The sequence below is a fragment of the Octodon degus genome, unplaced genomic scaffold (assembly GCF_000260255.1).
Source record: "Octodon degus isolate 3935 unplaced genomic scaffold, OctDeg1.0 scaffold00005, whole genome shotgun sequence".
NCBI lineage: Eukaryota > Metazoa > Chordata > Mammalia > Rodentia > Octodontidae > Octodon > Octodon degus.
This window is the reverse complement of record NW_004524581.1, coordinates 14,247,533-14,269,317: the sequence shown is the minus strand read 5'-3', so window position 1 is coordinate 14,269,317 and position 21,785 is coordinate 14,247,533. Positions and strand designations below refer to the sequence as shown.

The window sequence follows — 21,785 nt, the reverse complement described above, 5'->3', positions numbered from 1 at the left end:
TATAACATGACTGTTTACCCAATCATTTTCCAGTTGAGAACATTTCAGGTCTTACATGAGGTGTAGAGAAATTCAGTTTCCTCTTTTGCTTTTAGCTTTGTTGGAATATAATTCACGTACAATAAAATTCACCCTTTTAAATGACACCATTCAGTGGTTTTATGATATTTGCAGATTTGTGCGACCACTACTATTATCTAATTTCAGGATAGTTATATCACCTGAAGAGAAAATCTGGAGCCATTAAACAGCTACCCCTCATTCCTACTTTCCCCAGCCCCAGACAAACACCAGTCTACTTTCTGTTTTTATGGGTTTACCTGTCCTGGGCATTTCATGTAGACAGAATCAGACAGCATTGAGGCCTCTGAGGTTTGGCTTGCTTTTTCACCTTGTATACTGTTGAGGGCTACCTAAGTTCTATCATGGATCAGTATTTTATCCCTCTTTATTATCAATCTGTCTACTATTTTTACAAATTTTCTGTAAATATAAAATTCATTTAAAAAAAAAAAAGTACACACACATTTCAACCCAGAAGTCACTTTAAGAAAATAACTAGAGCTGGCCAGATAGCTCAGCAGATTAAAGTACCTGCAAGCAGGCACAGGGACAGGAATTCAATCCCCAGGGCATGCTGTGCCGGCCCTGCCCCCGGGGTGCCCTGAGACAGCGATTGAGACTGGGCATGGTGGCCCGCACCTGTAATCCCAGCTCTTGGGAGGCTGTAAACAGGAGGATCACTATGAGTCCAGTCTAGTAGTGAGACCCTCAATACCCTGTAGACCATTCCCTAAAATACAAAAAACAAAAAACAAAACAACTACAGCAGACAGCTTTGCACAACAGTGTTTCCTCGTGGGATTCTTTCTTTGGCTCTAACCTTAGAGCCTGGGACAGGAGAGGATGTTAATATATTTTAGTACAGGGTCTCACTACACAGATCGGACTTATAGTGATCCTCCTGTTTTCAACCTCCCAAGTGCTGGGATTACAGGCTGCGCCACCATGCCTAGGCTCAATCACCACCTCAGCTTGCCCTGGGGGTGGGGGCCGGCACGCTCTCCAGGGATCGAACCTCAGTCATTGCTCCTGCCTAAGTAGGCACTTTCATCTGCTGAGCTATCTGGCCGGCCCAGTAAGGTTTTCTGCTTTTGGTACTGGAGATGAAACTCAGGATCTTGTGCTTGCCAGCAGGCGCGCTTGTGCTGCTGAACTATCTCCCCGCCCTAGAGTATGGCAGTAAGACTGAGACCAGCTCTGCGCCTTTGGCCTGGCGGTCCCTTTAGCCGAATGTCCTTCCTCCTCACCTCCTGGTCAGTCTCCTTTGTGTGTCCTGTCCGATCATTCTTCAGAGTTCGCGTGAGTCCCCTCTGCCATGAAACTAGCTTTCTCTAGTCCCCGCAGTGAGCAGAACATGTATCTCTCTGTGTAATATATGTGATACTTATCTGTCCTATGGCTGATAGTAATAATGATAAAAAAAAATAATAGGTTGCATTGACTTCTTGCCCACGTGCCATGCCTTGTGCCGGGCTCATTCCGAATCCACAACAACACTATAGAGGTACACTATTACTCCCATTTTCCAAGTGGGCAAACCATGGCTCAGCGAGTTCAGCCCGCCCGCCAGCCAGCCAATCAGCCAGCATTTCCTGGGCAACTTGCAGGGATCAAAAAAGGAAAGTGAGATTCCACTGGGCTTCAGGAGGGCATACTACCTGTCAATCACAGAATTTATACTCAAAGCCCCAATCACAAAACTGATCAGTCAGCCAAAGCAGCAGCTTTGTATGTGAGGAGAGAAGATACGTGTAGAAGTGAACCAGAAGTTCACTGGAAGAGTGAAGGCTGGAGGCTTGGGGCAGCCAATACAGCTGTGTGACCGTGGATGCGTTATTCGGCCTCTTCCTTTCCCTGGCCAGGTTATGGGGTGAAGATTAGCTGCGTGAATACGCGTGTCAGAGCCGTAGCCGGCGCACAGTAAGCACCGAGCACGCGCCTGGCATTAACGTGGATCTGAGGAAGATCGCAGAGGACGTGGATTCCAAGCCTGGCTTTGGAAGATGTGTAGGGTTTCAAAGAAATTCCAGAGAGCGGGAGCAGATGAGAAGCCATGGAGGTGAGGACAAATTGGCTGATTTATCTGGAACAGATGGGATGCGTGTGGGGCAAGCGCACTTTCAGCCTAGGATTCAATCACTTCCAACACTGTGCAGTTGGTTTAGGTTGTGATCTCTAGGCAGCTGTGCTGACGTGCTGGTGGCTTTCCATGCCAGTGGCGCATTTCTCACTCACGTGACAGCCCAAAGGAGCAGCTGTGACCTGCTCCACAGCCTCTGGAGTCCAGTCCCCACCTGCAATCTGCTTGGATATGTTTCTCTCTTGCAACTGAGACAAAGGAGACATGGAAAACCATTACCTGCTATAAAGGTGACACGTGCTATGTCTGCCCACAGTTCCCTGGATGCGAAGCACGTCCCTGCCAAAGTCTCCTAATGACAGGGCAGGAAAGCATAACCCCGAGCGAGAGGCAGCAAATATTCTAAATGGAAACACGATCCACCACAGCTGATGTGTAATGGCTTGGGTGTCTGGGGCTTATGTCATCATCTCTAAAAGTAGTTGCTGAGGGACAGGGTGTAGCTCAGAGGGACAGCACCTGTGGGTCAAGCTCAAGGCCCTGGGTTTGAGTTCCAGTACAAAGAAAAAAAAATTGCTGAGCAAGGTTTGGTGGTGCATGTCTACAATCCCAGCATTTGGGAGGCGGAGGCAGGAGGATGACATAAGTGAATTTTAGGTCAGTATGAGCTACATAGTGAGTTCAAGGCCAGCCTGGACTACATAGCAAGATTCTGCCCCTACCGCCACAAAATAAAGTTGCTGAGATGTGTCAAAGAAAGAAGGAATGCGAAAGCATTTTGTAACTCATAAGACAAATGCAAATTTTATTTTTTTAATCTTTAATTATTTATTTGGCACAAGGTCTCTATGTAGCTCAGACTCATAGGACTCTCCTATCTCAGCCTCCCCAGCACTGCAATTACAGGCCTGTGCCACCATATCTGGTTTGGGTGGCCAGCCTGGTGTGCCCGGGGTTGCAGGGCTGGCACAGCATGTGGTACTGAGGTGCAAACCCGGATCCTTGCGCTTGCCAGGCAGGCTCTTAGAGTGCTGAGCTATCTCCGCAGCCCTGAAAATGTTATTCTTTTTTTTTTTTTTTTTTTTTGTGGAACTGGGAATTGAACTCAGGCCCTTGCGCTTGCCAGGGAAGTGCTTACTCTACTGAGCCATCTCCCAGGCCCCTGTAAATGTTATTCTTATTGTTAGTACTTAGTAAGAAAGAAATCCAGCAGGTAGATCAGGACTGGCATGCGCACAGCTGCAAGCCCAGCAAGGGCTTTGTTCAGGGAGCCACTGGGAAGGCTGGGCATGCAGCTCAATGTAGGGCACTGCCTCCTGCCCTCTGCCTAGAACCTTGCTCCTTCCCTCCAAGAAAACGCCATGGCCCTTCTGGACAAGTACATTCTTATTTTAAAGAGAAAAAAACAAAGGCAAAGCCAAATCAACAAACAATGATAAAAACAATACAGAATTTCAAAACAAGATGATAAGAAACTAACAACAGTTGTTAAGGGGCCAGGGAGATAGCTCAGTAGAATAAGTGCTTGCCTGGTAAGTGCAGGGTCCTGAGTTCTATCCCTGGTGCCTCCAAAAAAAAAAAAAAAAGGTTGTTATATGACATATTGTTTTCTTCAGAGCAGTTGCTCAGATTACCAGATATAAGTACACAAGATTGATCAAACAATTATGCATTAACTGTTTGCTATGGCCTTTTCAACTCATTGTAGTTCTGCCTACTGGAGCTACAAAGCCAATACACACACACACACACACACACACACACACACAGTCTCCATCCAGGCTCTGGTCAGGTGATGTGGCCTGCTGCATGGCCCTCTGGGACAAGGAGCCCAAAGTCAGCATGGCCAGGGGCCCGTCCCTGATCTCAGCTCAGGGTTCCTTCCTACCACAACACCTCAACACCTGACTCACAGAGCTCAATGACAGCACAGTGAATTCTGGCGCCAGTACAACCACACAGAGGCTAGAGTCCAGGCTGTGAGCAGGTGTGGCCATCTGTGCCTCTTGGTATCCATGTAGGCGTTGCCTAGAAGGCAGTAAAAAGCTCAACACTGGCCCCTGGGGCACGGAACGCCAGGTTTCATTTAATATTTGCATTTGATCTGAGTTTTCCTTCTCCTCAAAAGCACCCAAGAAAGCCTCCTAACAAAATGCCAAGACTCTGAAGTAAGGGCAGGTGGGTGCAGGAGCAAAGACGGATGCCTGGCAGCCAGGGCCACAGTCGTCTGTCCCTGGAGCCTAGGCCAGGACTCCTGGGACCTGTTGAGGGCAGGGCTTCACCCCAAGATGAAGTGCTTTCTTCCTCCTTTTTCCTCCAGGCAGAATGACCAAGTGTCTGGGCCAAGCACTGGTGTCTCTGTGGCCTGGGAAGGTCATTCAGGCTCCCTGAGCTTTGCATATAGAATGAACGTGGGTTCAAGGTCTTATCACTACCTAGGCTTGGCATGTGCATGGCACACTCACTGAGCGTGGGCTATTCCTGATGAGGCAGGTTCTAGAGACACAACTCAGTGTGTGAGGAAAATAAAGCACACGTGCTAGGCTTTGCTGCAAGGCTCCTCAGGACAGGCGGAGCCCTGGGTCAGTGTTTCCCAGGAGATCCTACCTGGAGGCCAAGGCAGAGGGCAAGAGGAAGGCGTCTCCCAGCAGCCTCCCCCAACTCCTTCCCCTCTTCCCTTCCACAGACACAGCCTGACCTTCAGGGACCCAGGTGACCCCTAGATCCACAGAGGCTGTGCCAAATGTGCCTAGGGCCCTCTGTTGTTGTCGTCGTGGGTACCAGGAATCAAAGTCAGGACTTGACGCTTGCCAGGCAGGTGCCATGCCTATCCAGGGCTGCCTAGCACCCTTTGAGTTTCTGAATTGCCTCAGCATCTTCTCAACCCAGCTTATACCAGGAGGATTCACCCAGTGGGCTGCATAGAAATTCCAAGACCCCGTTGCTGGGCAGCCCAGGAGAGGGCACAGATGCCCCCCACTGCTGCCTGCTAAGAGCAAGGGGGAGCTCCCCCAGGGAAGCCTCCTTGTTGGAGGCACGGCCCCGCCCCCACCATTTCCCATAATGCTGCAGTCTGACTCTGCACGCAGGACCCGGTAGGCTTTGCCTGGCCTGCAGTCCTATGCCTGACTTTGGGCACAGAGTCTGTGTCCCCAGTGCATGTGACCACTGGCTAAGTGTGGATTCTGGCCAAACATTTTTGTTGTCCTGGGACTCGGTTTCTTTATTTGTTAAATAAAAGAATGATTTCAGAAGTCCCGTCCAGCTCTAAAGTAAAATTCCTTAAGAAACATCCTATTAAATAAATTAGGCTTTATTAGCTTCAAGTACACACTTGTTTTATTACTTTTAAGTCATTCAAATTAGATTCAAATTAGGTTAACCAAGTGTTGCCCTCCAGAGAGCCAGGGACTCAGAGATAAGAATAATTCATCGCCTCTTATCAATCAGCAGCCCCTAAATGGGTGCTTCAGAAATGCTCGAGGAGGCTTGAAAGCACTAAGTTTCTGTAATTTAAATATTCTCAGTTTAATCGCGCTCACATCTTTCATTTGCTTAGCAAAATCTTTTTTCTATTTTTTTTCCCCTACAGTCAGCAGGAGGGAAAATATCCTAGCTACTGTCAAAGTACTTGCAAGTTCCCAGGCAGGGGGGCTGGCTCACGCGGCGTTGAGGCTGGGCTGAGACAGGATAAGGCAAAGTCTTCCTGCTCTCTGGGCTGGGGGTGCAGCCGTGTATGTGCCTGGCAGCCAGCACACCGGGTGCCTCTCTAATCCAAGAGGCTTTAGGTAGCTCCCATTTTTATTAAGGCAGTTGCCTCCAAGGTTTGGCTTTGGGCTCAGCAAGAGTCGGGTGCCCGCCCCACTGAGCCTGATTTTCCCCAGCTGCTGATGGCCAGCACCCCTAGCCCAGGTTACTTTCCTCTCTGTTTCACTCTTTCTGAGTTTGGGCCAAAAAAGCCAGTGACATCCCCAGCACCTGAAGCTGGGAACACCGGGGGGGCTGGTGGTGGTGACAAATCAAGGACTGTGACAGTCACTGGGGAGGAGGGCACCTCCCATCCACGAACCCACACAGTCATGACACCTTCTTCCCCAAAGAAATTAATTTGGCCTCAAAGCACCAGAACTTGGGGCTGGGGGATGGCTCAGTGCAATAAGTGCTTCCCTGGCAAGCGCAAGGACTGCTCCAAGGTGAGCGCTGGCCAGTTTAAGATGCAGTAAAAAGACGCCCTGCTTGACAACTAAGCATGCTGCACGTAACCGGGAAAAGAGAAAACCTAGACCCAGAACTTTCGGCTACTGACACTTACTTAGGCAGCTGGCTGAGGAGGGAGGCCCGAGGGCCTGGCCTGGCCGTCCTGTGCTGCACAAAGCCTCCCAGGTCAAGGATTCCGCCACATCAAACACTTCCTCAGCGGGGTGTTCAGCCGCTGACCAGCGCAGCGCCGCTGCTTACAGGCAGGCCGGGTGTGTGTGGCTTCAGCTATCCTCAGGCCACTGGATGTGGGGGTAGAGGAGAGGCTAACAGGAAGGGATCTGTGGAGGACCTAAACACCCCAAGGCACCCAGGTCTTTATCACAGGAAGTCTCTCCCCAGCCCTAAGAGAATAATATCAATAAAAATCACTGTACACGTTTATATAGTACACAGACACAAGGCATGTTCATTACTGAAGTTTTCCAAAACACAGGTAGACACAAAATGGCCTCTAATCACCTAACCCCCAGATAAACACATTGTGTGCCCATTTGCTCTCTTGTCCCGGAACTGATCTCTGAATCTGTCAAAGGTATTTGGATATTGCATCCTGCAGCCCCCCCCCCCAAGCACCCTGAAAGGAGAGTGCTGGCTGCCTTAGGGGGTCTGTGCAGCAGGGGAACAGTGAGGTTAAGGGTGGCGGCGCACACCTGTGATCTCCGCTCTCAGGAGGCTGAGGCAGGAGGATTGCCAGGAGTCTGAGGCCAGCCTGGGCTCCACAGTGAGTTCAAGGCCAGCCCGAGCTATACAGCATTACCCTGCTTCAAAAACAAAAGAAAATGAACACCTAAGAAATTTCACTTTCATGTCAGGCAAATTAACTGAGACCAGAAGCTAGGAAGTTTTTCCCCTCCCTCATTTCAAAGGCCACCTTCAGGGAACAGGCACAAGCAAAAGCCCACTGGAGAAGGGGGCCACCATCAAGGCCATGCCCATGAAATGACACGTGGCCACCACACTGTCACATGCAACAGAACAGAAAGGTGCCAGATTGCAGGATCCAGCCAGAGGCAGGCAGAATCCAGGGGCAGGGGTGGGAGGTCAGTGGCTCCTGTGGGAAGGCCCAGCGTCTTCCCGTGGGGACTTCATTCAAACTCCGTGCAGAGCCCTGCAGGCGGGGTGCTCATTTCCACCCTGAAGGAAGCTGGCAGGGGTTTGCACAGCTGTAGTCAGGGCTTGTGACCCCGGGGAAAGCACTCGCTCGCACAGGCTCAGGAGCCAGGGATCGGGAAGGTAGCGAAGGGACGCCAGGAACACTGCCCAAGGACACTGCCATGCAGGGAGTGTGCTTATTTGCCAGTCCCCAGGGGTGGGGTGGGAGCAAGCTTTGGGGGCACCCAGAGGGGCTGGCAGGAGGAGGGTGCTGAAGAAACCAGGCCAAGTAAGAAGGGCATCACTTCCTCAGCGCAGTGTGGAGTCAGGATCCAGAGCTAGGCTGGAAGTTCGCAGGAAGAAAGAACAGATAAAGAGAACTGGGTCAGCGCAGGGATATGACAATGTTTTTCTTCAAAAGGAAATGGCATGAGCCCAATACGTGTGTGACATGTCCACCTGTACTGCTAAGATAAGTCAATTAAAAACAGGCTTTTGGGGGCCCTACTCATGGATCTAGCAATTCCACTTAAAAATTTTTTTAAGCCAGGTGTGGTGGTGCACACTTGTAATCCCAGCACTTGGGAGGCTGAGGCAGGAGGATCGTTTAGAGTTCAAGACCAGCCTGGGCTACAAGGTGAGCTCAAGGCCAGCCTGAACTGCACAGTGAGACCCTGTCTCAAAAAGACAAAAAAAAAAAAAAAAAAAAAAAAAAAAAAACCATACATTTATCATAAAAATACAACAGGGGGATGTTACACACACAAAAAAAAAACTAATACAAATAATATACTCCTTTAACAGGGAAGCAGTATAGGTAATTTTTAAATTTGTATTTATTTATTTGGTACAGGGTCTCACTACGCAGCTCATATTCATAGTGATCCTCCTGTCTCAGCCTCCCCAGTGCTGGGATTACAGGCGTGCAGCGCCACCCTTGGTTTCAGTGGCTAGCTTGGCCCCCTGGTGTTCTAGACCTGGCACAGCATGGTACCAGGATCAAACTCGGGTCCTTGCACATGTGAGGTAGGCATTTAGACTGCTGAGCTGTCTCCCCAGGCCAGTACAGGTATTTTGTGTGTGTGTGTGGGGGGGTCCTGTTGCCCACATTCTGCATCAAATATTTGTTATTTTTGTAGTGAGATAACATAGCTTCAGATACAAACAGGTTGATTAGATCTGGGATTTTTCAACAATCGGACACTAAGTCCTTTGCGTCATCTAGGGTCTAGCAATAAATTACTATGTTCCATCCCTGCAATCATTTCTTCTTTAGCAGAGGCAGGTAGGTAGCCCAGGAGAGGGACACATGGTATTTGCTCTGTGCTCATCATCTCAAAATGCACCTGTTTCTTAGCTCCTTTTCACATGACATAACTGAACAACAAAGTATCCAGCCCCAGCATGTAGGAAGGGAAACTACACACGATCAGGTGCCACCTTTCATCTCCACTCCACTTTTTTTTTTTTTTTTTTTTTTGAGACAGGGTCTTGGCTAGCCTTGAACTTGCTTATGTAGTCTAGGCTGGTCTTGAACTCATGGCAATCCTCCTGCCTCAGCCTCCTGAGTTCTGGGACTCCAGGCATACGACACTGTGCCCAGCTCCTACTTCAATAACTGCTAAGGGGCCGGGGAGATAGCTCAGTGGAATAAGCGCTTGCCTGGCAAGTGCAAGGGCCTGAGTTCAATAAAAAAGAAAAGAAAAGAAACTGCTGAGCTGTGTGTCTGTGGCAACTGGGGAAAGGACCCTGGGTCTCTACCAGGCACTGTGTTTATCTGCAAACTTCTCATTCGACTGCAGATGCTCTTCCACAGCCGGATGTGGGCTCCAAGAATCAAGGCAGGTTAGGTCCCCAGGGGGGGTGTGACGACTCATGATCTCTGCTTCCGGGCCAAGCACCCAAAGGCCCTGAACTCCTGCGGGGGCCTCAGATGGCCAGCAGGGCTACCGCTGTGTCCTCATGAGCCTTGTAAGACATTCAGAGCGGAGGAAACCAAAGCCAGCCCAGGGGAATGTGGAATGCTGCTCAGTAAGTCTCGCTGCTCGTCCGCCCTGATCCTTGACCCTAAAGGCAACGAAGTGTAAGTTGTTATTTATTCAAACTGCCACTTGCGCCTGTTGAAATGTTGCTACTGACCGCAGAGAGAACATGCTCGGTGCTGAAGGTGCTTCCTGTCAAGGACAGATAATTTTAATTGTTCCACTAAGCTCACCCTCAAAGTAAGGTTGACTGCTATTCAGCAAGATGGTCCGCATTAGTGGAGGCTTTAACTGAGTGCAGATCTGCGATCCCAAAGCATGATGTTTGTTGTACACATACTTGGGGATGAGTTTTAAAAAAAGAAAGAAAGAAAGAAAACTAGACGTTTTTGAGGAAAAGTGGAGAGCAGGTTGTATCCTGCACCCAGGGCCGGCTGGGGGTACAAGACAGCTGCACCCTCTCCACATTGCAGCTCCCACGGGAGTTCTCGCAGATGTTTCTGAAGGCTCAGCGCCTGGGTCCAGCTTTCCCTTTCTCCAACACTTGGCCCCGCTGTGGTTCCTCTCCTGGCAGACAAAAAACTCCACGAAGCCAGGAAGACACACGGGTACCCTTGGAAAAGGGCCCAGCTGTTTTTGGTACAGCGCGCCCCCTGTCGGTTGATGCTGGCATCAACACGGTCACTTCCCTGTTCATAGTCTTTTGCTAGTGTCCCTGAGACAGGCCTGCAGCTGAAGCATAATGTCACTTCTGTTCTCTTATTTGTGACTTCGGAGCCCTTCTCTGAGCTACAGGCTGGTCTTGGTGCCTCTGAGAGATGTCTGCTCAAAGTCAGCCTCACCATCTTTCCTCAAATTCTGTCTGAAGCTCTTCTTGACCCCCAAATATAGACCTGGCATCCAAGTGCTCCCAAGATCAAACCCCACGCTCCCTCTCCAAATCTTTCTCTCCTCAAAGCTCACATCTTGGGCTCTAGCCAGGCCAGTGTCCTGTCCCCACCCCATGCCCGATCACCGAAAGCCCTGCTACGGTACCACCTGGTCCTAATCCCCCTCCGCCTTGCCTCCACAGACCTAGCTGCTTCTGGGTTTTTCCCTTCCCTAGTCCCTGTCCACTCACCAACTAGACTGAACAGTCTACAAAGGGAATAACGCTCACTCTTCCTTAAAGCCCTCTAAGGCTCAGAGTAAGATCCAGCCCAGAGAACCACCACGATTCTGGCCCTGCCCCCAAAGCTAAGCCACCTCGCTGCCGGCTGCAGGAACGCCTCCAAAATCAGTTCAATCCGCGGGGTACTCAAATAGCTGTCCTCAGAACAGCACTTTGCCCTACGAGGCGAGACTAACGCAACGATTTCACACCCACACTGTGTCCACCGAGGTTGCCCAGCTCAAATCCTTACAGGGAAAAACCAGCCTTACGCCCTTCTTTCTAGTCCTGGCAGAGGCTAGAATCAATCTTTTACATCTTATTGCTGGTCCTTGCGCTCACAATGCAGTTCTAGCTGCCCTAATGGTGACCACAGCCCGCACACCCTACTCCCCTCCCTTCTCCAAACTCTGAACGGCGGGCAGCCTAGGGGTCGGGTGGCCTAGGGGTCCTCAGAACAAGGCTCTGGGCTTCCTCGCGGTCCCTTTCCCTTGGGACCTGAAGCTGGGTGGCACCCTCCGCGCGACCCACTTATGTTCCTTGCCCAGGGCGACGGCTCTGGATCGCTATGGGCTGCAGAAAGCGGGCTTCACGCACGTGCTCAACGCCGCCCACGGCCGCTGGAACGTGGACACCGGGCCTGACTACTACCGCGACATGGACATCGAATACTACGGCGTCGAGGCGGACGACGTCCCCACCTTCGACCTCAGCGTCTTCTTCCAATCCGCAGCAGCCTTCATAGACGCCGCGCTCCGGGATGACCACAGTAAGGGGCACTTGCCCAACCCCAGACCACGCCCCCAACCTGAGACCACACCCCAACCCCAGACCACGCCCTAACCTGAGACCACACCCAAACCAGACCACGCCCCATTCCAGATCCCCCATTGAGACCACACCCCAATCCGTGGTTGGGGCGCCCCAAAATCTAGGCCATTGGAGGGGGCATCTGTGTGGTTCTCAAACCTGGTACACTGGGGTAACTTGTGGCCAAGCAGAAGGTGGCTGAGCCTGTGGTGATTTGGGGTATGAGGATGTGCTGCGCCTGTGTGTTGCTGGTGGGGCTCTGGTCTTGATGGGAACTGCAATTGGAGGGTTAGAGGAAAGAAGGATCTTGGTCTGAATTCCTAAGGAATTTTAGTCATCCTTTAAAAGGCAAGGGGGGGGGGAGAGGAGGAGGCCTGAGGGTCTCCAAGCTGGGAGTTCAACCTAGATGCAAATTGTGCCTGGCCCCAAGCCGGATTCAGCACAGGGTTGTGAAGCCAGAAAACATCCAGAGAGCTGAATTACAGGGGAATGCACGGGGAGATTTTAAATTGGTCTAGAAACCAGCCAGAATGCAACCCAGCCCCAGCCTTCCCCAGGAACTCTCCGTGCAGCAAGACCTCGGGTAGAAAGCTGACAATCTTCACTAAACCATATTCAAGAACCTGGGATTTGTATCCAGATTATTGCAGTTTTCCAGCATTACTTGTCAATCTTTTAAATCTCAGTGCTGGTCCTTGCGCTCACAATGCAGTTCTAGCTGCCCTGATCCAGGAGGGGTGCTAGGTTGCTGTGGAGAGAAGAGCCCAGCGGAGCTGTGCGCAGTGTGCAGGCTCAGACAACACAAGTACTGCTGCCGGGGCAGAGTTGAGAGCATTCTTCCAAGGCCTGAGGGGCTACAGCTACCTAATCCGTGCTCTGACTTCAGCCCTGCGTGGACCAATCGCATAACTCAGGGTGTCCTGTTACTGGGAGCCTTTCTAGCTTCCAGAAGTTGGGATGTCCAGGTTTGATGACTGACCAACTGACCTGCTTTAGGAACCTGCAGCCTGGGGCTGGGCCTGGACCATTCTGCGGGATAGTCCCAGACCTCAGCCGTCATCCCAGAGTGGCCCTGACCCCCCCCCTGCCAGCCATAGACACCAACAACTTGTCATTTTAAGGCTGAAAGGCAAAGGCACAGCGAATACCTCTCCAAGCCGCTGTATTGGCTTAGAGGACGCCTCCCTCCTAAATCAGTTTAGTAGAGTTTGTTCAGGACAACCTTTTGTGTCCTGTGCATTCTGGGTTCCCAAGTGGGGGGCCAAACAGCAGCTGGATGCCGACTTGATCAACAAGAGGCAGAATTTACCTCCCAGCGCTTGGAGTTAGCTAAGAACAGGTTGGACGTGGAGATCAGAAACCTTGCCTCGTGTCTTAGCCCGGTAGGGAAGTGGACCTTCGAGGAGGCAGGGCCGGGTTCATAGTCGCTTCACCGAGTCGCAAAGGATGAAACCCAGAGCCTTGGCGTCTCGGCGCAGTAATGGGAATGTTCACCTTGGCGATTCTAGTGCGCAGCAGCAATACGCAGAGCACAGGCCCGGACGTGCAGCACGCTGGGGATGCCTTCGATAAGGGAGGGCGTGGACCTCAGCTCGCGACTGCCAGCCTGTGTGCACACCATCCCATACAGCTTCGGGTCCTAAAAGCAAAAGGGGGGGGGGCAGGAGACATTCCAACTTTGAACTCATAGGACACTCCCGAGAAAGCCTGCATTAGGTTCCCGGCACATCATTCTGGAGGCTGCCCCCACCGCCAGATCCGGAGACTCAGGCTCAGCAGCCAGATGTTTACGCCCGGGAGATCACAGAGCCTCTGTGAGGTGGTGCCAGGCTGGTGTGGATGGTGGCGCCGCACCAGGTGGGCGAAAGCATGCAGCGAAGAAAGGATCAAGACTGAACAGGGCAGCGGAGCACAGCGGTGCACGCCTGGAGCCCCAGCACTCGGGAGGCTGGGGCAGGAAGCTCACTGGGAATTTAAGGCCAGCTGGGCCACATAGTGCGTAGGCCAGCCCAACATGCATAGCAAAGCCCTACTGGCTCAGTGGAATAAGTGCTTCCCTGGCAGGTGCAAGGGCCTGAGTTCAATCCCCAGTTCTGCCAAAGAAAAAACTTTCTTTTTCAGGCCAGGGCCTCAAAATCCCAACTGTTCAGAACCAGGCAGGCAACCTGTGAATGGATGGGGTGTGGTGGGGTGCTTGTGGCTCAGCAGAGAGCCCCAGGTCCCCATTCCAGGGGGTGGCTGGTGCTCAACAGCAAGTGTTTCCTGTAAAGGTGTGGACTCGGCAGGACTTCTGACTTTTCAGGAAGTCTCTGATGTGGATTTTACTCTAAGATCAACCACGTCTTAGGTGCAGGCAACAAACTGGAATTTCCTGAAGGGCTGCAGGCCAGTGGCTGACTGCTGTCCCTTTTGCCAAGTGGCCAAAGCAACAAAACAAAGGGCTCGTTGGCTCCACAACAGGAGTACGCCGCTGGCTCAGGGCGAAGTTGAAGACAGGTGCTCAGCCTGCGTGCCGCCACATGCAGAGGGTGGCCTGTTTGTGTCAGTCACGTCCTGGCAACCAAGGGACACTGTGGTGACGCCATGGAGCCAGCCCTCGACACATGTTTCTTACGTGCCTGAGCCAAGAGGTCTTGACCCATATCTGTCCCAAAGGGAGGTTCTGTCCTCTCCCTCTTGTCTTTCCTCTGTTGGCTACTTTCAGCCAATTTTTACTCATTATTTTTATTGTCTTGGAGTGCTGGAGATTGAACCCAGGACTTCGCACAAGCTATTGGTTCACTCTTTTTGAAAAGCATTCCTTGGGCCAGGGAGATGGCTCGGTGGAATAAGTGCTTCCCTGGCAAGTGCAAGGGCCTGAGTTCAATCCCTGGTTCCACCAAAAAAAAAAAAAAAAAAAAAATTGAAAAGCATTCCTGCCAGGTGTCTGATGCCTGTAATCCCAGCACTCCAAAGACCAAGTTAGTAGATTGCTTTGAGTTCCAGGCCAGCCAAGGCTACATAGCAATACCCTGTCTCAAAAAATGAACAAACAATGAAAGGAACCTGCCTGCTTCCCAGCAGGAGGGCACTCTGGGGGCTCATCACTGTCAGTGAGTGCTTTTGTTTTTGGTGGAACCAGGGATTGAACTCAAGTCCTTGCGCTTGCCAAGTAAGCACATATTCTACTGAGCCGTCTCTCAGGTCCCATGTCACTGAGTGCTTTAAGTGTCACTTACCATCTGGAGCCCCCATCTCTGAGGACAGTCACACCCCTAGAGCTGCTCAAGGAGTCCTGCCCTTCGGTGAGCCCAAGCACTGCTGAAGAGGGTGGGTTCCCAGGGGAGAGGAGAGGCCAGCAAACCGCATCCCTGGAGCCAAGGAAGGAGGCGCCACAAGGGCAGGGTTGGCAGGGAAACCATCCTGGTCAGTGTGCTTCATGGGAATGATAGGCTTACCTTCCATCCCCACTGACCACGTGGCTTGCAGGAGCCACAGATTCTGGACTGGGGCTTTCTACATGAGATAATACAAATTCTGTGAGCCAAAATAAACCCTTCCTCTTTAAAAAAAAAAAAAAAAAGAATACATGAATTTACCTTTTGGTGAAGGGAAAATATCTAATTGAGATCAGCATACTGTAATCCAACCTGGTGGATAGCATTTCTTTTAAAAGGAATTCAGTACTTTAGAAAGTGTCAGCATGCAACAAAGATGCATTGTTTTATGAATTATTAAAAACAAATTTTTATGATAGGGTCTCGCTACAAAGTTCAGGCTGGTCTTGAACTCACCCTGGAGCCCAGCCTGGGATCCAACTCCTGGCAATCCTCCTGCCTCAGCCTCCTGAGTGCTGGGATTATAGGTGTGTGCCGCCACCACCAGATATTTTGTGAAACTTGTCTGACATGTACTCACTGACCGCGCTACATAGCTGAACACAGATTCCGCGTCACAGTGCTATGGGCTGTTAGACAACCTGAAGAAGCCTCACCCTCCTCCTCTCCCAGACGCTGAGGATCTTGTCCTGGCGGGCTGGGCACTAGGCGAGCTCTAGAGCGCCACCACGTGGAGGCCTGAGGATAGAGAAGCTTCTCGTGTGTCCTGTATTCAGCCTGGCCCAGCTGTGACCTGCAAGGGGCCAAACACCTCTTGTCTCCTAGACCTCTGTTTTTCTGGTTTCAGAAACTTTTTGCGCACACCCGTAATCCCAGCACTCAGGCGGCTGAGGCAGGAGGATTGCTGAATTCAACACCAGCCTGAGCTGAATAGTCAAGTCAGTTTGGACGGCTCTGAGACCCTGTCTCAAAATAAATAAATAAATAAATAAATAAAATAAAAAATTAAAAAAAAATTTTAAAAATCTATGTTCGCTCTGGCACATAGAAAGCATCTTTTAGCATGATTTTGCAGTGGTCTGCACTGGCTATTTGAAAACACTGGTTCACTGAGTTATTTGGTTCTTCCAAATGTTGACACTTTTCACTGTAGATTACTCAAAAAGTCCCATTTGTTACTAGTCCCACCCCTCTGTATGGAAAAATCTCACACATGCTGGGAAACTGACAGACCCATGGTCATAGGCACAAGTTTTCCACAATTCTAATTTTTGCTTGAAAGCTTGCATTTTACCCCTGGTAACAAATAGGTCCGTTGTTTTCTTTGTCACTTGGTTTCCTTTTGAGAAGATTTCTGCCAGATGCCCAAGTGCGAATACCCATGGGCTTTCTACCATTTGTTCATTGATGAAAAAAATGAGTTTCAGGAAAAGAGCGGTGGTTCAGCCCACAGCTCTGTCTCCCACGAGCTCTCCCTGGAGACACGAGCATCGCACTTGGGAGACGGCCAAAGAGCTCCGCGCATGCAGCCCACTCCATCACGCCCAACAGTAAGAAGTAGACCCGAGGGCTGGCCTTGGAGGAGACGCATTTGTACTGTGACACTGAGGACTTACTTCAGGGGACTTGCCTTTGTCCCCCAATGGCATGGGGTGGACAACGCGATGGTGGCTAGGAAAGCCGGTGCCTGTGCCATGAGCCATCCTCAGGCCCCTGAAGTTCTGTCCATCATTGCCTTTGTGATTGTCACAAAAGCAATGTCACACACGCGTCAACACAGTCAAAGAGGCTGCTGTCACCACAACACTGTTATGGAAATAGCCCAGACCCCAGGCTCTCCTGAAAGTGAGTGGGCGTGCCCGCACCGCCGCCTCCCCCTTGGGGAGCCGCTGCAGAGAGGGTGGTGTAGCTCATTTAGCTTGTGAGAATATTCAGCCCTTGCCTTTGGCCTATGGCAAATAAAACTTTTTCCTTCCTTCCTTCCTTCCTTCCTTCCCTCTTCCTTCCATTCTTTTTTGGTACTAGGAGTCCAACCAGGGCCTTCACACTGAGCTACATTTCTAGCCCTTCTCATTCATTTGTTTGCTTTTTAATGTATTTGGGTACAGGGTCTACAAGGTCTCACTACATAGATAGGACTCGTAGTGATTCTCCTGTTTTCAGACTCCTAAGAACTGGGATTACAGGTGCCCTGGGGCGGGGCCAGCATGGCAGACCAGGGATTGAACCCCGGCTGTTGCTGTTTGTCTTTTGAGACAGGTTCTCTCCCCATATAGTGCAGGTTGGCCTTAAACTCACTGAGTAGCCCAAGCTGGCCTCAAGTTTGCCTCAGCCTCCCAGGCTGGCATTACAGGTGTGTACCACCATGTCTTTTATTTCATTCTATTTATTTAAATTGAGATAGGAATTTAAGCCCAAGATGGACTCAAATTTGAGATCCTCCTGCCTCAGCCTCCAGAGTGCTGGGATTATAGAAATGTGCCACGACACCCAGTTTCATTTTCAAAACTCCAACCATGTGATTTTTACTGAATTAGTTTTATACAACACCAATCTGATCTTGCTCCTCTGCTTGGTGGCTGAGGAATTAAGGCTCCACAGCTGAATGACTTACCCAGCTAATTCACCCAGCTGGCAGTTAGTAGCAGAACTGAGTCTGGAACTCAGGTGTGCAAGATGGGGTCAGGGTGTGTCAGCTCCCAGGCCAGAGGGATGCTTGTGCATTCCGCTGCCGACTGTGCCACTCTGCGGGCTTCATGCAGGGCCCCAATGGTGGGGCACAGCGCTCTCTTCTCCAGGGCAGAATCCAGCAGCGGGGTCATCATGCGCAGCACATGCATCCTTCTCCACTCCACTTGCAGCCCACGCAGGACCTGGACACTCCGGGGTCTTCCTACCAAGGGAGAAAAAGCAAAAGGGAGAATTCTGCATACTCTCCTCTAGAGACTGCCAGGCCCCGCGGTTATGCTGAAGAAGCAACTGTAGGAAGGAGGAAATCCTGCTGCCAGGAGGCAGATAGAGGAGAGCTAGGTCTCATGGTGCCAATATACAGAATTTCCCCTGGAAGAGGAAATGAGTAAGACTTGTTGCTCCTGGGAGCCTTGGGTTGGGTGGAAAGCGCTTCAGTGGGCATCCTCCGGTAGCCTATTTTATAAACTTTAGTGCTTATTTGTGTTGAATATAAATGTACAAGATGTGATTGAATAAACAGAGTTGAAATAGAAGGGCTTCTTACAGTAAAGTCACATGATCATGAATCTTCCTCAAAATAACTCCACTGCCACACACACACTTGTCCCCGTCCTCATCACTTTCTTTCTTTTTTTGGCGGAACAAAGGATTGAACTCAAGCCCTTGCGCTTGCCAGGCAAGCACTTATTCTACTGAGCCAACTCCCCGGCCTGCATCTCTGATCATGTAAAGGCCTCATGAAGGAGCACTTGGAAACCTGCTGCACAAAGTGTTAAGAGCCTCGGGACCAGTGTGCGTGCGGGACGGGCGTATGGGGAGGCGGGCCACGGCAATGGGTCTTTTACTGTAATGCATCTTTCAAAAATGAAATGTGCCATATTTTTGATCAGCTTGTGTATTCTCCAAAACCATAATCCCTTCCCCAGCCCACGGACTCAGGTGTTCTCAGAGAGGTTGCTTGGGCAGGTGAGGAGAACCACTCCACTTCCTGCTCTTCCTTACTGAGGCAGCCGTAGGAGCACGGGCCGTGCCCAGAGTGCACAAAGTGTCTTCTGCACGATCGCCTGAGTCCAGCGGGTGCCGCCGCAGGAGGTAGCTGCACTGCCCGCCGCCCATCTGTCTTGGAGCTGGGGAGCCTAGCTGAAGCCAGGCTATGGGCGGGCGAGGGAGAGCGCATCCGGACCCCCGGCCCGCCCACCTGGGCCGCCAGCGCTTCAGCCAGCCTTTCTTCTCCCCTTCCACCTGCAGGCAAGATCCTGGTTCACTGTGCCATGGGCCGCAGCCGCTCGGCAACCCTGGTGCTGGCCTACCTGATGATCCACAGGAGCATGACCCTGGTGGCCGCCATCCAGCAAGTGGCGAGGAACCGCTGCGTCCTGCCCAACCGGGGCTTCCTGAAGCAGCTGCGAGAACTGGACAAGCAGCTTGTGCAGCAGAGGCGGCAGGCCCGGGACAGGGACGGTGAGGAAGAGCTGTAGGGCACAGACTCTGGATGGAGAACGACAGCTGAGAAGGGTGCTGGCCTGTGACTTCGTGGGTCACAGAGAAGGGGCAGTGAAACCACAGGTTGATTTCTTCAGGCTTACTAAACTTCCCAGCGTGTGCCAGGGCCAAGGAGGACTCAGAGCCGCCTCCCGGCGGAGTCCAGCACTCTGGCACACCACCGTGGGTAGGACGGACCACTCAGTGGAACTGGTTGCAAGTGGCTCCCCTCTGCCTGTGTTTTAAGAGGGAGGCAGAGAAGGATTTGAAAATGTGTGGGCATTGTGTTGTGATTAAATGTTTGCCTTTACCACAAGGAAAGTCATATTCTTACAAAAAATGATTTAAAAATAGAACTTGACTTTCTAACCAAGAATAGGAGAGCATGCCCAGGTTATTGGGGACCCCTGGGCACCCTGTGACTTTACGAATGGAACCAAGGCAGGCTGGGGACACCATCCCACAGTGCTGCTCACCCAATAGCAGTGGGTGTGGCATCCTTCCAGCACCTAGACAAACTCAAGGTGGTAAACTTTGGCTGGCAGGTGTTGGGCTTTATAGCTAGAGGGGGGATGAGGCATCTTTAGGGTATGCAGACTAAGGAAGTGCCTTTTTTATGTATTTGGTGCAGAGTCTCACTATGCAGCTTGGACCTGCAGTGGTCCTCCTGTCTCAGCCTCCCCAGAGCTGGGATTACAGGTGTGCACCACCACACCGTTTCCCTGGGCAGCTGGGCACCAGGCCAGCCTGGCATGCAGTACCAGGGATTGAACTCAGGTCCTTGTGCTTGCCAGGCAGGCACTTAAACCACTGAGCTATCTCACTGGCCTAGAAGTGCCTTTACTTTAATCCCAGTGAAAGCAAGACGGGATTTGCAGATGTGTTTCCTGTGCTCCGGGCAGCCAGGAAGCTGGGTGAGTCTGGGCATGGGTTTTCTGGCCTGAGATCAAACCCAACCAGCAGGTGGTTCGGTTTTTCTCTTTGGAGAAAACAGTGGTGTGCAGTGATAGTTTCTGGAACTAGGAACCCTGACCCAGTCAGAACCCAAAGAGAGCTGCGGCTGGTGGAGACCATCAGCCCAAAAGAAATGCTACTTGGAAGACACGGAGTGCATAGGGAAGGCCTCTCCCCCTTGGCAGCAGGCTAGAGCCACTTGACCCTGCAGAGACCCAGGGCGAAGACCATGTTTGGTTCAGTTTCCTGGGGCTGTCCAGGAGGCCTCTGGGTTGGGCACCCCGGCCCAGGGCAGCCTGGATCCTCCCACGGACATGGAGGGAGGACCTTCATTGAGATGCCTATGGTAAGATCAGCCTCCTCGTAAACTAAAACCAGGGACACCACAGCGGAGTCACAAAGCACAAAGGCGAAGCTGGCAGAAATGGAACTATGTCACGATTGGCCTGTCTGGGTACAAAGACTGGAAAGTTCCTGGCGAACCCCGGACAGGTGCCACACTGGACAGTGGCCAGGCAGGCTCAGCTGTGGCTCTCAAGGGAGAGCACCATGAGGTGTTAGCAACCCAGGACCATGGAGCTGTTCAACGCCTTGAGGTGGGGTGGCAAGAGATGCTGCCCCAGAGCATCCAGGACCATACTGACCCCAGTGGGGCTCCCCTGAAGGCATCGGCGGCTCCCTGTGTCAGCCAGTTATCTGAGGCCTGCTCTGGTCGGTAGGCAGAGGCAGCCAGTGCTTCCCTTTCCATGAAGCATCTGCAAGGAAGCACATTTTGGCCCTCCCCCCATATATCTTCCAATCCTGCTGGGCAACAGCACAGACCTCAGGGATAGTGTGGTCTCCTCTGGGGACTCCCAGGAGCTGCAGTTTTTCCAGTAGCACTTCATGTCTTCACAAGTGAAATGTTATCGAGAACTTACTACCGTGCAGTAAACAGCCAGCGTGTGGAGGGCTGATGTGAAAACCAAAGCGTAGGCTGGGATAGTGTGCTGAGGGAGAGCTCCTGGGATGGAGGAAAGCGGGGAGCGGGGTGGTGGATGAGGCCACCTGAAGAGTAGGGAGGAAGCAAGTTAGGTTGAGGCAAGATGGGTGAGGTGACAGAGGGGTGGAAAGGGGTAGAGAGCCTTCCTGCTAAGACAAACCACTAGAGGGGGTGGGGTCAGCTGTTTCCAGCTCACTCTGGAGCTGGGCACGGTGGTCTGCACCCGAGTCCCAGCACTCAGGAGCCTGAGGCAGGAGAATCATGATTCATATAGCCTGGGCTCCACAGTGATTTCAAGGCCACCCTGGACTACATAGCAAGACGCCATCTAAAAACAAACACAACAGCCCCCTCATAAACAAATGCAATCGCCCTGAAAGAAAAAAATTCACTTTCATTGTAGGATGGGGAATAAGTTGTGGGGGGTGAAGAAAGGAGGCACAAGACGTCAGATTATTAGGAAAGGGGCGGCCTGGGCCAGGGGACAGGAGACTAGTGGCAGGGGTTGTTTTGTTACTAGGCAGGAAGATGGAAAGGACCTGCTAAGGGTGAAGAGCAGGACTTGGCTCTTGGAGCTTAGTTCTGAGACTGGTGCTGGAAATCACCAGGTCAGAAGTCATCCCTGGGCTCCAGAGAGCAGTTTCTGGCTGTTATTTAGGGCTGGAACTCGAAGTCATCACAGTAGACATGTGGTCGGGGCTCACTGTTGCAGAACATGAATTTCTGCAGCCAGGCACGGGTGGCAGGACAATCCCCCAAAAAAGAGGACACAGAAGAAAGGGGACATTAGCAAGGCCTAGACACAGAGAATGGAAGACAGTACTTATACCCTGTGACCTGTTGCTCTCTGGCAACAGTCCTCATACTCTGGGATCTCACACTACTGTAGACCTAAAGTCCTTCTGTAGACTGGAGGCATGAC

The 21,785-nt window shown here is 51.5% G+C and overlaps 1 protein-coding gene across 2 annotated transcripts in view; it reads left to right on the top strand.

Moving 5' to 3' along the window:
• Dupd1 (dual specificity phosphatase and pro isomerase domain containing 1) overlaps window positions 1-19,236 on the top strand; it is a 31,767-nt gene extending 12,531 nt beyond the window's left edge. For both annotated transcript variants that reach the window (XM_004624387.3, XM_023722644.1), the window contains exons 3-4: window positions 11,176-11,396; window positions 18,694-19,236. In XM_004624387.3, coding sequence (XP_004624444.1) covers window positions 11,176-11,396; window positions 18,694-18,923 — 451 coding nt within the window. In that variant the 3' untranslated portion in view covers window positions 18,924-19,236. The remainder of the gene's footprint in view (window positions 1-11,175; window positions 11,397-18,693) is intronic.
• Window positions 19,237-21,785: the final 2,549 nt, after the last annotated feature.